Source organism: Pistacia vera, unplaced genomic scaffold, assembly GCF_008641045.1.
Source record: "Pistacia vera cultivar Batoury unplaced genomic scaffold, PisVer_v2 Contig59, whole genome shotgun sequence".
In the NCBI taxonomy this organism is placed as follows: domain Eukaryota; kingdom Viridiplantae; phylum Streptophyta; class Magnoliopsida; order Sapindales; family Anacardiaceae; genus Pistacia; species Pistacia vera.
This window is the reverse complement of record NW_022196434.1, coordinates 1,217,186-1,234,536: the sequence shown is the minus strand read 5'-3', so window position 1 is coordinate 1,234,536 and position 17,351 is coordinate 1,217,186. Positions and strand designations below refer to the sequence as shown.

General features: G+C 34.7%; 2 protein-coding genes across 3 annotated transcripts; one reads left to right on the top strand and one right to left on the bottom strand.

The window, feature by feature from the left end:
* The first annotated feature begins 8,701 nt into the window (after positions 1-8,701).
* On the top strand, positions 8,702-12,698 carry LOC116109839 (amino-acid permease BAT1 homolog). 2 transcript variants are annotated; one of them, XM_031396075.1, is made up of 9 exons: positions 8,702-8,718; positions 9,446-9,582; positions 9,690-9,950; positions 10,675-10,693; positions 10,817-11,036; positions 11,121-11,302; positions 11,499-11,788; positions 11,870-11,999; positions 12,136-12,698. In XM_031396075.1, exons 2-9 carry the CDS (start codon positions 9,455-9,457, stop codon positions 12,481-12,483), a joined length of 1,578 nt encoding a protein of 525 aa, XP_031251935.1. In that variant the 5' UTR covers positions 8,702-8,718; positions 9,446-9,454; the 3' UTR covers positions 12,484-12,698. The 2 variants fall into 2 exon arrangements, with proteins under 2 accessions (XP_031251935.1, XP_031251936.1); XM_031396076.1 differs by lacking the exon at positions 8,702-8,718 and having other exon boundaries at positions 8,900-9,572.
* Positions 12,699-12,879: 181 nt separating this feature from the next.
* Positions 12,880-14,743, bottom strand: LOC116109773 (putative two-component response regulator-like APRR6). The gene is made up of 6 exons (XM_031395994.1): positions 14,554-14,743; positions 13,912-14,466; positions 13,731-13,807; positions 13,376-13,598; positions 12,977-13,264; positions 12,880-12,890 (listed from the first exon to the last, which is right to left on the bottom strand). Exons 1-6 carry the CDS (start codon positions 14,741-14,743, stop codon positions 12,880-12,882), a joined length of 1,344 nt encoding a protein of 447 aa, XP_031251854.1.
* Positions 14,744-17,351: the final 2,608 nt, after the last annotated feature.

The following is a 17,351-nucleotide window of genomic DNA, read 5'->3' as shown; positions in this document are numbered from 1 at the left end:
TTCTTACGCAGAAGAAAGTACCAGAGACTCGACAGTACTTCATCATCATCATCATCATCATCACCAACTCATCAGCTCAACAAAAAGAAGCTAAAGATTTCCAGGCTTGGAGGGTGTAGAATTAATTCGACTCGCCGGCTATGGAGAATAAGAAGAAGAACCCCGAAGCTGCATTGCAAGATTGTTTCAACGCCCATTAAATACTTGGCCAAGTTCCATGATAAGTACGTTGATATAATGATCAGTGTAGCGAAGAAGGTGGTGAACCCTAATAGTATTGGAGGGTTTTTGGGAGGAAGAAGAGTGGCGAAAGCTCGACATTTTGCTTTGGTTTCTTCCAGTGAAGAAGTTGTTGACAGCAGATTGGTGATGGAGATGTATAAGAAGTTGGCAGCTACAAGACAATCAAGCAGTGGTGATGAATTGTTATAAGCGGGAAGCACTTTCAATAAAAGCAGCTAAATTCATTAATATTGTTTGTGTGATTTATTGTAATGTTGAAGAGGTTAATTGAATTCTTCAAGGTTTTGTGATTCTTAAAGGTGTAAAAATCTTGTATTCATGGCATCTAATTCAAGTATAATAATGATCTAAATCGGTTTTTGGCACGATAAGCAATTAAGTATGTAGAGGCAGAGCCAGGAAATTGAATTTGGGGTTCAAAGTGTAATGTTTAACAAATGTGGGGGACAGAGGAAAAAAAAGCAATTTGGAAGTTGTATTTTAAGGGTGTCAAAATGTCAAATTCAACAAATGCGAAGGCCAAAATAAAAGAAGATTTTCGGGATGCGATTGGTATTTTCACATGCAAATTATGAAAAATTTTGTAGGATCTCGGGTGGTCTTAATTAACGAGCAAGATCGATAAATATTATAGAATCAAGGCATTAATCCCGCAAGTTATAATATAATACAAAATCCTCTTGAGCTTGTGGAAATAACATAAAACCCCCTGTCATTAGGTGTTAAATAAACAGTAAGAAGACAATTTGATAATATTTATTAATTCATGACAACGTAAATTTTAACGACTCATTATACATTTGTGAAAACTATCAATTTAGTCTCTATACATTTCGAATCTCATTTATACCCCTCAAGTTCTTGAATTACTTTTAACCCCCATAAATGTAACTTCCATTTGGTCCCCTCATTCATTGAACATTACTTTTAGCTCCCAAACAAATTTCTCACTCCAACTCTATATATCTTACCAATGAATTAATTGATATCCATTATTGTTGAAATAAACTACAGTGGCCTATAGCTAGACAGCCAATGTAAGTATAATATTATTGCATACGGCAGCCAGCCATTGCTTGTAACTCTTAACTATTTGATTGTGAGATACAATGTTTTGATTAATAATAAATATGAGCTTGGCCGGTTTCCGCTATAATTTTAGTAGAGTAAATAATTTACAACCCAAAGTGCATAAAACATCTTATGCGCACACACACACGCACACGCATGCATATATAAAATGTGGAAAATAATACAGTCACCGACGGTAATGCACCGAATTTGTGCACCGAATGACGTGACAAAATATTGACCGTTGATTAATTTTAACTTAATATTAATCAACGGTTAGAATTTTGCCATGTCATTTGATGCACTACCGTCGGTGGCTATAGCATTACTCATAAAATATTAGATCTCCTTGCTAAGACCAGGTGCTACGAACGCATACCCATAACTAATCAATAACAATTGTGTGTATTAATACCACTTATTCTCGTTGATTGACTGTATGTATAATCGTTAAACGAAAAACCGTTTTGAAATTTGATGATTATAATAAATTTGTTTATATGCATATATATAGCTGGGTTTTCTCATTTATTGAGTTAGATTTTAAAAGTAAATTCTATTTAAGATCACTTTATTATGGTATTATAGTCACTTTTGTCTGGGATTGTAACAGGTCCTTGTCTTGTTTGGGTTTGGACATGATCAAGCCCTATATACTGGGCTTGAGGGATATATAGGTTCCGTTTGATTCACTCTTTCACATAGTATTTTGGGTTTTTTCAATAAAGTTAAACAGTAAAATTGGCTTATTCTCAAAATATTATTTCATATTATTCAATTTCTTTTAAACCCCCCTAAATTTATTAATTTAACTAAACGCTTCCAAATTTTTTTTTAGAAATTGCAAAAACACCCCAGCAACCCACATTTACCAGATTCTGGCCACCACTGCCGGAAGCTGGCTGGAATTTGGTATAATGGCGCACTACCGGTCGAATCTGGCCAGTAGTGCGCCGATCTAGCCTTTTCCAGCCAGATCCATGGTGGATCTGGCTGGAAAAGGCCAGATCTTTGGCCATAGCCAGTCGTCAACGACGGCCAAGACATGGCCGTTGTTGACGACTGGCTACGGCCAAAGATCTGGCGATGACCAAATGCGGCCAGATCTGGCCGTCAATGGCTAGATCTTTGGCCGTAGATCTGGCCTTTTCCTATCAGATCCATCGACGAGCAAGATCCAGCCGGTCATGCGTCGATACAGCAACTCTGACCATCATCCGGAGGTGGTGGCCGACTGTCCGTATTTAATGGGTGGGTTAGAGGTGTTTTTGTTAACTTTTAATATTTTATTATATGAGTGTTTAGTAAATAAACAAACATAGAGGATATTTTTGTTAATTTCCTTATCCTACATCGTAATACCCACCCAATTTAACTTTTTTCAAAATATTATTCTAAATAGTATCATAATAATGAACTAAATAGATCCATAATCTTCTTCCACCAAGCGTGTCATCAGTAACATCAATCTGGTGATCTCCATTGAAAGCTGTGATTCAACTCCCCATTTTTTAATACAAACCTTCGACATATAATATACATTGAATCCTTCAAATCTCGATTGAGATTATACATGCATATATTTTAATACCTTAGCCCCATATATATGTTGATGTAATTAATAAAAGCCTGATTTTATTGTTGATTCTAAAGGACAAGGACAAGTGATATGATTTCACAAATCACTATCAAATCATTAAAAACATTTAGCACAAATCACATGCCTTGTTTTTACACCCTTTTCTTCACTTCTGTAAATTAATATTTTTTTTTATGGTATACTTAGAGAATTTAGTAAATCCTCCCAAAATTAATTCCTAATTTCGCTCTTTTGGGTAATTGTTAAAACGAAAATGTATAAAGGCCGTTTGATATAGAATTTAAATTCCATTTTCTTTTGAACAAGAGATATAATTTTTTTTTTTTTTATGAAAATGCATTTGATAAAATTAGAAAACGAGTAAAATTCGTTTTCACAGATTTTAAATTTGATATCAAACACATTTTCAAATACTAAAATACAATTAAAAATTTTGAATCGTATTTTAGATTTTAAAAATTATTTTTGAATCAAGACAGATGGTCGGTGATACTCTTGTCTTTGGCCATACATTACACTTGGAAACCACCACAATTTTTTTAAATAAGAAAAATATAATTAATTAAATTGGATCTTTTAGGATAATAAAGTAAATAAAATACATAAATTTATGAAGCCACCTAATTAAAAAAAAATATCAACTATGAAGCAAGGCCACGTGTCCCTCTGTTCATCACATAATTTTTGGTCCCATACTTTAACTCTCTTTAAACCTAAAAAAATTATAAAAGTTGAAGCTATCAATCAACTTGTCAAAGCATAATTTGATTATATTTGATTCTGACTGTTAGATGGAGACTTAATTTTGCTTCTATAAGCAAACATATAACAGAGTGTTGCAGAAAAACAGCTGTTTTTTGTGTTTCTGAAAACAGAAATAATAATGGAAACAACTGGGATCAGAATTTCTGCCGAAGACCAGTACTATCTTCCTCTCAGAAATGGCGAAGAAGATCCAGACCTTGAAATTGTTTCTTCTGATGATTCCCGTTTGAAGCAACTTGGTTACAAGCAAGAACTCAGTCGCAACCTCTCGTGCGTTTTCTTGATCTTCTTCCTTCTTCATCGTCAACTTCTTCTCTGAATATTTCTTGATGAGTTTCAATTTTGATTTGTTGCCCTTCATTTTCATATCACCATGACATCATTTTCATATATATATAATGTGATATGCTCTTCCTGTTATTCTAAAATAATTCTTCATTTTCAAGGAAGGAGGGAGTATACAAAAGGGGGTAAAGTGTGACCTTCAACAAATAAGGGGGCCTAAGAGATATCAAGTTTTAGGGATAAAATTTATTAGTAAGTCTAGGGTCGTGAATAGTTCAACCTTGAGGGTATGCTGTATTAATACAAGTGATGTACGCTACACTTACACTATGATTGGACAAATATGTATACGTTCGACTCATAGAAAACTTTTTTTTGGTCAATTTGACATCAAATGTACTTAATTATGGCTCCCTTTATTTCCTTATTCTTATTTTATCATATTCAAAATATATGCTTGTTTCAATATTCTCAAAATCCAATCATATTATATTCAATTAAAAATATTTAGATTTTTTTAACCTCCCAGATTTATTAATTTAACTAAACACCCTCAACTAGTCACATCCAGTTGATTGTGCGTCATTCTGGAGACTTCCGACCATCATCCGACTATGATGGCCGGTTGTCAATATTTAATAGGTGGGTGAAGGTATTTTTTTTAATTTAAAAACTTTTATTGTAAAGGGTGTATAACTAAATTAACAAATATAAATAATTAAAAATAATCTTACCAAACACATTTTTAAATTTAAATCACATCTTCATAATAATAACTCAACTCAACTTTTTTTAAAATATTATTCAAAATAATAAAACAAACACAATTTATATTATTACGAGAACCCTTGAGTGATGTGGTAAGTATGCAGGGCTATATCGAACTTCTCAGTGACCTTCTCTATCATATCGGTCCTTACGGGGTTGACCACAATGTATAGTATGGGCCTGAGCTTTGGTGGGCCGGTGACTATGATATGGGGCTGGCCCATCGTGGGGATGCTTACAATGATTGTGGGTCTATCAATGGCTGAGATTTGCTCTGCCTATCCTACTTCTGGTGGGCTCTATTTCTGGAGTGCCAAGCTGTGTGGCAATGATTGGGGCCCAATTGCTTCTTGGTTCACTGGCTGGTATGTTCTTCTAGCCTTTATCTTCTTATGTTTTGGATCCTCCGCCCATGATTTTAAAGCTTGTGAATTATAATTGTTTGGGTCACATTGTTAGTTTCTGAAACTAAAGTAGTGATATGTTTTAACCCATAAATATAGGGTCATAACAAATTTTACCGGATTCTTTTTTTAATGTTTTCAAGTTTAATGAATATGTGAAATGACATTGTTAGCCTTTTCTTGGTATATTTAATGTCTAAATTAGAATTGTAGAGATCATGAGGTTAGTTTTTGAAACTGAGTGGGTGATATAATCATTAATCCGTAGATAGGGGGGCAAAATGTAAAACCACCTTAGTTTCTTATGTTTTGAGTCCATAATTTTATGGTTTGTGAGTGAAAATTGTGTTTTGGTTGGCTATTATGTTAGATTTTCTTAAGAGTAATGCTACAGTCACCGAAAGTTGCGCACCGAATCTGTGCACCGAATGACGTAGCAAAATCTTGACTGTTGATTAATATTAATGGATAATGAATCAACGGTCAGGATTTTGCTACGTCATTCGGTGCGCAACCTTCGGTGGTTCTATCACTTTCGTTTTCTTAATAGGTTTGGTTCGGTTTATATTTGTAACATGTTTCTGATTCTTGATGTGTTCGGTATAATAAGTTTGTTAGTGTACTTCTATTTTAATTGCATACCTTATCCCATCCTACCTGGTGTAGAAACTCAAAATCTCCCCAAATGTTAATGTGAGGAAGATGTAATCTTTAGACCTTTTACTTCTATTACAAGAAATTTAATCAACTAAATTATTCTTTGAAGAATCATAAATATACTATTTTATGTTATAAAAATAATTCATTTAATTATTTTAAATTCTATTCCAATTAGTTCAAATGGTCTTTCATCTCAATAATTGGTGTTGGTGCCATCACATCACATGCCCCATTGACAATTGTTTGTGCATTTGATTGGGTAATCTTTTGATTAATTAATTAACGAGTTAATTTATTGCCTCCCTAAAGTATCATTGAATGACAATGTGCCCCTTAACCCTTAGGTTTCTAAACAATTTACCCACTTTTGTCACAGAATCATACATTTCACTATTCCTCATAGTCTATTAAACTAACAATAATACTATGCTTACTCACGAACTTACTACCCGCCTTACTCACTTTTTATATATGGTACAGATACTATTCTTATGGTACCCTTACTATGCTTTATATTTACAAAGGTTAATAAGATGGTTAGTAAGTTCGTGAGTAAGCATAGCATTATTGTTAAACTAAACAGGATAACCCAAAGAGAATGTTAATTGTTATTTTTTACACCATTAGGGGGGGGGGGGGGGGGGGGGTGGGGGGGGGGGGGTGGAATTGCAATAAAACTTTTCCCCCGTGGAATTTTACGGGCATATATGATTTGTAATAAATAAAATAACAACAAAGCTACGGACACCGAAAAATCTGCACCGAAATGTGTACCGGGCCTACGTGTATCAGACGTCAGTTTTTTTTTACAATTTTTTTTTAGTGAACGGCCGTCCATCAAATTTGGACTCGTTCACTCACATGCTCCCCGTCCATATTATGGACGAGGGTCCTATATACGAGGACAGACGTCCCTATTTGAAGGACGCCTGTCCATAAATAAAATAAATAAAAAAAACTTGCAAAACATTATGGATGACGGCCATTACTTTTAGACGGACGCCCACAATAGTGGACCCCGTCCTGACCCAATATGAAACAAAAAAAATAAATAATAAATAAATTTGGGGACGGCCGTCCCTTACATTTGGACGGCGTCCATTACCCTTACATTTAGACGGGCGTCCGTTCGTCCATACTTTTAAAATAAAAAAAATTCTAAACAAAAACCCATCCTTCTTCGTCTTCATTCCTCCTCTCTTTTCTTCGTCTCAAGTTGCCATGCTGTATATAAATGTAAGCTCACTTAGACTTTCCAGTTTCATAATCTGTAACGTCTCATCACGATTCATGTTTTAAACACTCTCTGTATCCCACACGAGCTAAAATTGAATTTCTACTGAGATCTTTGCTGAAATAATATACAGTATTGGTATATGCAAAGAACCAAATAAATGCGCATGAATGCGTATTGCCATGCATGGATTTTTCAAATGGTAACCATAATCAATCTTACTTTTAACTCTCTCAAGCGTTTGTATGATGAAGAATAACTTCCATGGAAACGACTAGTCGACTGCTTTACTTTTTTATGTAAAAGTTGTCGGCAAATAGAAGAAAGAAAGCAAAGAGCATAAAGTACACAGAGACAAGAGACAATTACCAACACCAGCCCCCAAACTTCTTATCTGATAGCTTACTTGATTCTATTTTTTATTCTACTCCTTAACTCAGTCACGATGGCAACCCAAGAAGTGGAGAAGAAATCACAAGACACAGTGAAGGTGAAAGTCACCGAAAAAAACCACATCAAGCCCAGCAAGATAATAGGAAGAAGAGAATGCCAATGATCACCTTCGATCTTCCATATCTAGCTTTTTACTACAACCAAAGCTGCTTCTTTATAAGGGTAACGAAGAGTTCGTGCCATGGTTGAGAAACTCAAGACTGGTTGAAGGTTGTTTTGAAGAGTTTAATCAGCTGGTTGGGAAACTTGGGAAAGATGAAGAGGAGTTTTTAGGGTGGAGTATGACGATGAAATGGAGGGCGTTGAACTGAGTGAAGCGTGGTTGAAAAGATCAAAGTATGACGATGAAATGAGGGCGTGGACATGCAATCAGTAGTTCCGTCCATTTGCTGTTTACATAAGGGACGACCGTCCCCTAGGTGTGGACTGTCGTCCATACATAATGGACGCGACATGGAGGGCGTGGACAATGCAATCAGTAGTTCCGTCCATTTGCTGTTTACATAAGGGACGACCGTCCCCCAAGTGTGGACTGTCGTCCATCATAATGGACGAGCGTCCATTAGTTACGGACGCCCATCCAAACTTAGGGACGCCCTTCCAAACTTAAGGGACCCCGTCCACAATGTATGACGGGCGTCCACATTTTTTATTTGATTTTTTAAAACAAATTAAGTTTGGACGGGCGTCCCGTATTTGCGGACGTCCGTCCAAAATTAAGGGACGACCGTCAACAACCTATGAACGACCGTCTATAATATTTTGTAAATTTTTTATTTTATTTTATTTATGGACGCGTTCTTTAAATGAGGACGTCTGTCCCTAGTATATGAACCCCCGTCCATGTAATATAGACGGAATCCATGTGAGTGAACGCCCGTTCACTAAAAAAAATTTGATAAAAAAAGCTACGCTTGATACACTAGGCCGTACACATTTTCGATGCAGATTTTTTTAGTGTCCGTACTTTGTTGTAACCAAAACATAAAGATGGAGATTGGAGACTGCCGATATTTATGGACCGCACGATCTATAAGGCTTTTGTAATTGGGCCCATTACATTATATTTGACTTGGTACATCAAAGTCAGATTTCACTCCCTTATTTGTCTTAACTGACACACACTTCAATAAAAATTGAAAAAAAATATAAAAATAAAAATTATTTTGGAAAACCAACTAAAAATGGCAAATCCCTTCATTGCTACTGTAAAACCCAAATCTTGAAAGCTCGTGGTACGTTGTTTCAACATCGAAAACTTTTGAAGTTCTGTTTTTTTTCTGATTAAAAACTATTTTTTAATTAAAATACTTACACTCTTTGTTGTAATCTTGATTAGGGATATATCCATTTTATCTAAAATATTCTTTTGAAATTCTTTTTATTAAAAAATGATTTTTTTTGTGATATTCTAATTCGAATTATCACAGAGATTTGATTTGTTTCATGGTTTCTTACACCTGAAAATATTGCTTTCTCCTTTAACAGAAGACAAGAGAATCCATTTTGTTTAACTTCACAGCTAAGCAATTAGTCAACCATCCCCATTTTTTAATTCCAAATCCCATAATAATCCTTTTTCTAGTGCAGAATTCGAATAAACAAATTGCTTAGAATATTAACAGAATAATTGAATCTAGATAAATAAATAATAACAGAATATTAAATTTAGGCAGCTAAGCCAGTTGCAACTGGCAAGTTATAAACTATCTACTTAAATTTGTGAACAAGCTGTATGATTTGCTGCTGGCTGGCGGGCTCTGATTGACCCGGAAGCACCTTGTCCAAGAAAGTCATCTCTTTGTACAGTGCACTCAGATGCATGATCACTCTTCACACTTGTTTGAATTATTAGATTTCCTTTTTAAGAAAGCGATTGATTTATTCCGAGAAAGGAGGGAGTGTAGAAAGAGCAAAGTTTTCTTTGGTTGACCAAAAAGGGATCATTATTCTGATATTCAGGCTCTTGAGATGGCCTGGAATGGTGAAAAAACGAGGCTTCCAATATCTCGTACGGCAGCCGGTAACGTTGCTGTGGATTCTGGCCATGCCCGCCTCAATGAACTTGGTTACAAGCAAGAGCTTAAACGTGATCTCTCGTAAAAATTTCTCAACAAACCTTTTGTTGTTTGTCTGTTTGTTGTTTCTTTGTTCAGTTCATGTGGAAATATGAACTGGGTTGGCTTGGTTTTGTTTGATGTTGCAGGATGTTGTCAAATTTTGCGTTTTCGTTTTCGATTATATCAGTTCTTACTGGTATAACGACTCTGTATAATACAGGGTTGAGTTTTGGTGGACCAATTTCATTGGTTTATGGTTGGCTTATTGCTGGTGTGTTCACTATGTTTGTTGGATTGTCCATGGCTGAGATTTGTTCTTCTTATCCAACTTCTGGTGGTCTTTACTATTGGAGTGCAAAGCTTGCTGGTCCAAAATGGGCACCTTTTGCCTCTTGGATGACTGGCTGGTAATCATTTCTGGATAATTTTGTTCAAATTGGTAGTTTCTAGTTCAATTTTACATCAGCCTTTCTTTGTTTTGATTGTGAAATTTGAATGATCCTTTGTTTGGTATTTGTGCTTTGTGGAGTAGAAATGTTTGTGGAAATAAGTGTTGTTTTTGCTTATGATTTCTGGAGATTTGGTTAGTCACCATACTGGTACAAGTAAACCTATGATATGCTCAGTATGAGTTAAGTGCTTTCGTTTTTGGCTGTTTAGGTGTTCAATTTAGTTTGTAAAGCTATGAATTTGGTTACTATAGAACCCTGGTAACCTGAAAATATGCAATCAGAAGGGCTGTGTTGCTCCTAATAGTTTTTTTTTATTTTTTTAATCACGAACAGTGAAACAATTAACAAATTTGCATATGTTCATCACGAATTTCTCTGGTTGAGACTCTCCCACACCTAACACTCAAGCCCAAGTCTGTGGAAACACACCTTGAAAATATCGCTCCTTTGTTTGAAGTAAAGCTACTTCTTTTGGAAAATATTCTTTAATGGTGACTGGATCACACATTATTTTAACTGTTTTGAACTAGCTTATCCATTTTTGAGATACAACAATAAATGACACCGAGAGTAGAATGTTCGGTGTCATGCTGTTATTGTCCTTCTAAATATTGCCAATCTGATTGTCCTGCAATTGCATCTTCTAATGCATATGCCTTTACTTTTGTTCTTCTCGCAGGTTCAACATTGTTGGTCAGGTATGAGAATCGATATTCTGGGAGCTTTATTTTCTTTTTTCATTTGATAAAGTGAAACTTAATTTGATGTCATATTCATGTAATCTACTTTGAGTACTAATTTTTGGGCCCTTTTATTTGCAGTGGGCTGTCACAACTAGTATAGATTTTTCACTGGCACAGCTGATTCAGGTGATTATACTCCTTAGCACAGGTGGAAAAAATGGTGGTGGATATGAGGCACCTAAATATGTAGTTATCGCTTTCCATGGGGGAATTCTGCTTGTACACGCTATAATAAACAGTCTTCCTATCTCAGCATTATCATTCTTCGGACAGCTGGCTGCTCTATGGAATCTCGTAGGTATGAAAAATTTCTAGCAATTTCTCAATGCTCTGGCTTAAAGTAGCATCTTGTTTTGATTTGCAATGAATCTTGGCTTTTTAGGTGTTCTGGTTCTCATGATTCTCATTCCCACTGTTGCAACGGAGAGGGCTAGCGCCAAGTTTGTGTTCACTCACTTCAACACTGATAATGGAGATGGAATCAGTAATAAAGTCTATATATTTGTTCTGGGACTTCTAATGAGTCAGTACACGCTTACTGGATATGATGCTTCTGCTCATATGGTAAGTTCACACACAATAAACAACTGCTATACTTGATTTTCAAATTGCTGATTAACTGTAACATATCTACTATTTGGTCATCTTTTCTTAACAATCCTTTAGAAATTTGGCCTTTTTCTTATCTGTTAATGGCTTATTGATCAATCAGAAAACTGAAACTTAAATCATCCCCTTTAACTCAAACTTCTATTTCTAGACAGAGGAAACCAAGAATGCGGATAAGAATGGACCAAAGGGCATAATTAGTTCCATTGGCATATCTATTATTTTTGGATGGGGTTACCTACTTGGTATCACCTTTGCAGTTACCAACATCCCATACCTTCTGAGTGAAGATAATGATGCTGGTGGTTACGCCATTGCTGAAATATTTTACCTGGCATTCAAGAGTAGATTTGGCACTGGAGTTGGGGGAATTCTTTGTTTGGGAGTGGTTGCTATTGCCATATTTTTCTGTGGCATGAGTTCAGTAACAAGCAACTCCAGGTACACTTGCTTTTGTATCGAATTCTGCTTAAACAGGATATTCTTACATAGTTACTGATTACGCTTAACATTCATCCTCAGGATGGCGTATGCATTTTCAAGAGATGGAGCAATGCCATTCTCTTCTGTTTGGCACAAAGTGAATAAGCAGGAGGTTCCCATAAACGCAGTTTGGCTCTCTGCAGTTATATCATTTTGCATGGCACTAACAGTATGCACCTCTCTTTCTCTCAGACACACATGCCTTTTTTGTATTTAAGCTGTGAAATCTGCTTGTATCGATCTCTTGCTGCTCTTGTTGCTTTCAACTGCTAATTGCATACCTGTTTCTTGTTAATCTTTTGCAGTATCTTGGAAGCACGGTGGCATTTCAGGCCATGGTCTCTATTGCAACTATTGGACTGTACATTGCTTATGCCCTACCCATCTTCTTCAGGGTGACTTTGGCACGCAAGTCCTTCATCCCTGGACCTTTCAACTTGGGTCGTTATGGCGTCCTGGTTGGTTGGGTTGCCGTCCTATGGGTGGCAACAATCTCAGTCCTCTTCTCATTGCCTGTAGCCTACCCCATTACCAGCGAGACGCTCAACTACACTCCTGTTGCAGTTGGTGGCTTGCTCGTTCTTACCGTTTCTTCTTGGATTTTTGGTGCTCGCCATTGGTTTAGAGGTCCTATAACCAACATAGATAGCTGATACTTTATACATGTAGTACAAATTGATTTTAATTCTTTCGAGCATAAGAAAATATGATCGATTTCTCAACCATCTCCGGCAAGTCTTTTGTTCTCTATATTTTATGATGATTTGGAATCTGTGTTTACATGAATTGCTATTTGCAAACAAATGTAATCAATTATGAGATCATTAAATTAGAAAATTATAAGATCCACTGTTCTCAAACTTGAGACTTACGCTGATCATGAACGAAAGTCTTAAAGTTTTTACTGGCTTTTCGTTATAGAGAAAACATCTGCAAAGTGCGATAAAGCTATCTCTTGTTATATATGTCTATCTAGCTTTGAATCATCTTGATGGCATGAAGATCTCCAGCAAACGCTGATAAAGATTTCGCATCATTTATGAAGCTTCTCATGCTGGGTCTACATGAACAAAGATAACGGAAAATATATCAGTACAGATTCTAATTTATCTGAAGTTGAACACATATTTTTCTAATTACACTTACTGAAATGTGGCGGAAGTTGGTTGTTTCCAAGTAAAGCTTCTGTTAGCAATACATAGTATCGATCGACATCATTTGGATTTACTCCATCGCCTAGACCTGTGAATTCTTCTACCTCTTCATCAAGCAACTTCGCTAGATTAGCAAATTCTGTTGAAGCCTCGGTTTGATTGACTGAGCCAGCAGCTGGAGGGGTCGAAATCGCGACAGCATTCACTTCATGGTTCTGAGGAATTGTGAAGTCCGTTGGAGATTTTCCTAAATTAGGCATACTGCCTGAGCTGCATTGTCCTGGCAAAATATATTTATTTTGTAGTTTAAATTGATAAATAGAATTGCTAGAAAAGCTGAAAAAATGCAATCTGAGACTAGTCACAGCATTTGGAGGATTAGTGAAATTACCTCCGAAACCAATTGCAATGCTGCAACTTCTAAGTCCTCGCTGACATCCCGATGGCTTGATCATCTTCTCATGCGGTTGCCCTGATATTTTACTGTTGCCATGGATGCGTGGTGATCTTTTTCCTGAAGGTAAATCAGTGCTGGCGCCATTCTCAGCATTGCGCTTAGCTTGAGTTAATTTGTATTTCTTGAAGGATACAGAAATGGTCAGTGAAATAGCTATCTCCAATGCAACAAAACAAATTATAACATTCATTAATTACTCCTTAATTTATCTTTTCAAAACAAGAAAAAAATACAGGTGCAAGAATTGAGAAAACCCTATTTCAGAAGTGAAGTTGGAAGAAGAAATTACCTGTAAATGGCTGGCAACCTGGCGTTGGGTCAAATAAGGCACATTCATCAGCTTCAATATTTGTTTTGGACGAGCCTCTGGATCCAAAAATAGATGAAGAAAATACAGGAAAATGAGTGAAAAAAAAAAAAGAGGAAAAATATTGCACAACACAAATAGCTTCCAGAGCAAGTAATGTTACTTCTGTTCTCAAGTGCCTTAAGAGCTGCAGTAAACTTGAGATGAAGCTCCGGAGTCCAGATAAACCGGCGAGACTCTTTCTGGCCGGAGCTTGTATTATTCTCAAACATCTCTTTCTCTAGTTCCTCGATGTTGTCACTCATTAATTCTTTCTCTATATCCTTAATAAGTTTCATATCATCATAATTTGTACGTTCAGAGTCTTGTTTAGCTTTCTTCCCTCTTCTTTTTTCTACTTCGTAGTTGTACAACGATCTCTTTTTCCCCTTACTCTTTTCATCAACTTGACCTGCTTCCATGACTTGCTTATTCTTCCCTTTTGGATCAACATTGATGCGTTGATAATTAGTGCTGTATTGCAAATCACTTGCCTCTCGGATCATCTTTTCATTACTCCACATTTCTCGGTTTCCTTTTCGAGGTTTGACTCTCGACTTATATACATGTTGCCACAAGTACTTTAAATCATCGAAAGAGATAGGTTTTTCGAGAAAAAATGATGCCCCTTCATCTAGGGCTTTACTAGTAGCACTCAAACTTCTTTCAGAGGCAATCACTGCAAGTTAATTATAGAAACAAAAATTCAGTACTTGAAAGAGAATATATATGAAATAAACAGTAAATAAATTTGATTTAAACTCACAAATGACAGGGATTTCCTTCTTGATCAACACTCGGAGGAATGAAAGACAAGCCATGTCAGGCATATTAACATTAGCAATGACCAGTTTGAATCGACCTTCTTCTTCGTTAATCATCGACAGAGCAACAGATGCAAGCTCAGTGGTGGCAACTGAAAGAAAATTATCAGATTCTATCATTGCTACCACCATATTGAAATTATATTCAATAACATTATGTAAAGAAGTTGCATACTATTTAACCTATATTATATTAATATTGAATTTATGCAATATCTATATACAAATATAAACATATTAATCAGGCCAACAAAAATTTACTATAGTTAGATAATATATATAATATTAAAGATCGATCGATGCATGATATGAATATATGTTTTCAATGATCGATGCACTATTTATATGTATTTTTCAGGATTGATGCATGATATAAATGCTTTTTTTTTTTTTTTTGATGCTCTAATTTCTTCTTATACGATTCAAAAGAAATCCAATTTGTTGAGAGGAGAGGCAACATAAACAAAATAAGAAAAAAATACATATATATTGGGCATCGATCTTGAAAAATAAAAAATCCATATTGAAATTATGCATTCAATAAGATTATGTAAAGAAGTTGCATAATATTTAACCTATATTATATTAATATTGAATTTATGCAATATCTATATACAAATACAAACATATTAATCAGACCAACAAAAATTTACTGTAGTTAAATTATACATATAATATTAAAGATCGATCTATGTATGATATGAATATATTTTTTCAATGAGTTGTTACACAATAGATATGTATTTTTTCAAGATTGATTTATGATATATATGTTTTTTTATGCTCTAATTTCTTCTTGTACGATTCAAAAGAAATCCAAATTGATGAGAGGAAAGGCAATATAAACAAAAAAAGAAAAATATAACCAACATTTACTAAGCATTTATTTCAGAATAAAATGGAAATAAACTAAGTGATTAAAACATATAACAAATCAGACTTTCAACCAGTTCATCCCTGACCCTGAGTAAATTAATCTGCATAATTTGTTCTACTTTCAGACTTTATTGGGGTTAATTTTCTCTATAATTAACTCAATTTCTCTATAATTAAAATCATGCACATATATTTTTGCTTGCATGCACTATATTAAATAAATGATCAAATATAAAATCTATAATTGAATAACATTCAACATGTTCTGGGAGAAGATCAGATTATGATAACCAAAATAAAATCAAATGAAATTTAGCATTTAAAATAATATTAATTAATTAAATTTAATTCTATGTACCCTTGTATGAATATTGTTCAAGCATTGAAGCTAGATACATGAGAGAGGTCGTATCATAATCCACCAGCAAGATATTGAGTCCTCTTGCAAAGCTAGGAACCATCATATTCCTGCCGTCGTTCATCGTCGTCATCACATCCATTTTTTGGAAGCAGAAACACAGAAAACAAAAATAAAAACAGACTCTTACTGAGTATCAGTGAGAAAAAGAGAGAGAAAATGGAAGTAAAAATACTGAAACGCATGCAGCTTTTCTCTTTATTAATGACTGAAAATCAGTGGGGCTTTATGGTGTAAACACCTTGCATTGCAGCGCATGAATTTCGGGGGGTGTTTTTAAAAACACGTAAAACAAAAACAAAAACCGAGTGAAAGTGTTTTCAGTAAGGGGCACGTAAGTTGCTGCAGCGAATGGGCGTGTGACACGTGGGGAGAAATTGCCTCAATTAGGGCATAATTGACTTCAACAGTGTGGTTTCGCCTATTGACCGTGGTAAGAAACGAGCACACAGAGAAAGTAATTAATTGATTAATTATGTCAATTATTTGATTAATAAATAGGCTGTTTTTGGCAATTTCATTATGTGTATTAGTTCGTTGAACCAATGCACTTTGCTCATGCTCTCTTATTATAATTTTACAGTTCATAAATTGACAATTAATAATATAGTTAAAATCAGTTAATTAAGAAGAGAACATTTACTCTTTATACTTATATACAGTAAAACCTTTCTATAATCATAATGGTGAGACTAATTAATTTTATTACTATAAAGAGATTATAATTTAATAGATGTATTTCTTATTTTATAATTCATGTTTTAGTAGTACAGTATTATGATTTCAATTTATGTTTTAATAGTATTATGATTTCAATTTAGCGTTTTAATTGCCTACTTTTTAAACGAATAGAAGATCGTGTTTTAAAATCAACAAAGATAAGTATTCTTGATAAAATTGTAAATACAATTGCTGCATAGTTAAGCTGATGTGAAACCACAGACAATTGCTAATTGTTTTAAGCATTACAAAATTAGGACCCCTGATGTCGATGAATTGTAAATTATAAATAAAGCGGATGAGAAGAATAAAAAAGTCACTGCAGAATTGAGTGATCAGATTTGACAACTTCACTACATTAATTGAATGAATATTAATTGTCTTCCTCAGTCATTCAAATGAGCAACAAGTGATACTTACTTTAACTAAAGAAGAAATCATTGCTACAATTACACAAGAAAATAAAGGAAATAATCGTGAGGATGATAGTACGGAAATATAAAAAGTTTCGTGTCAAGAAGCTTTAAACATACTTGAGAAGTTATAAATAGTTTGGCTTCAACAAGAACGTGTCCATGCTAGCGAGTAATGTACTCGCAAGTTAAAAGATTTGGTAACAATTTTAAAGTATAAATCATTCTTCCAACAATTTTAAATAAATATTTTCTTTCATCTTAAACATTTAATGTAACAAATAATATATATATATTTTTTTGTAATATACAC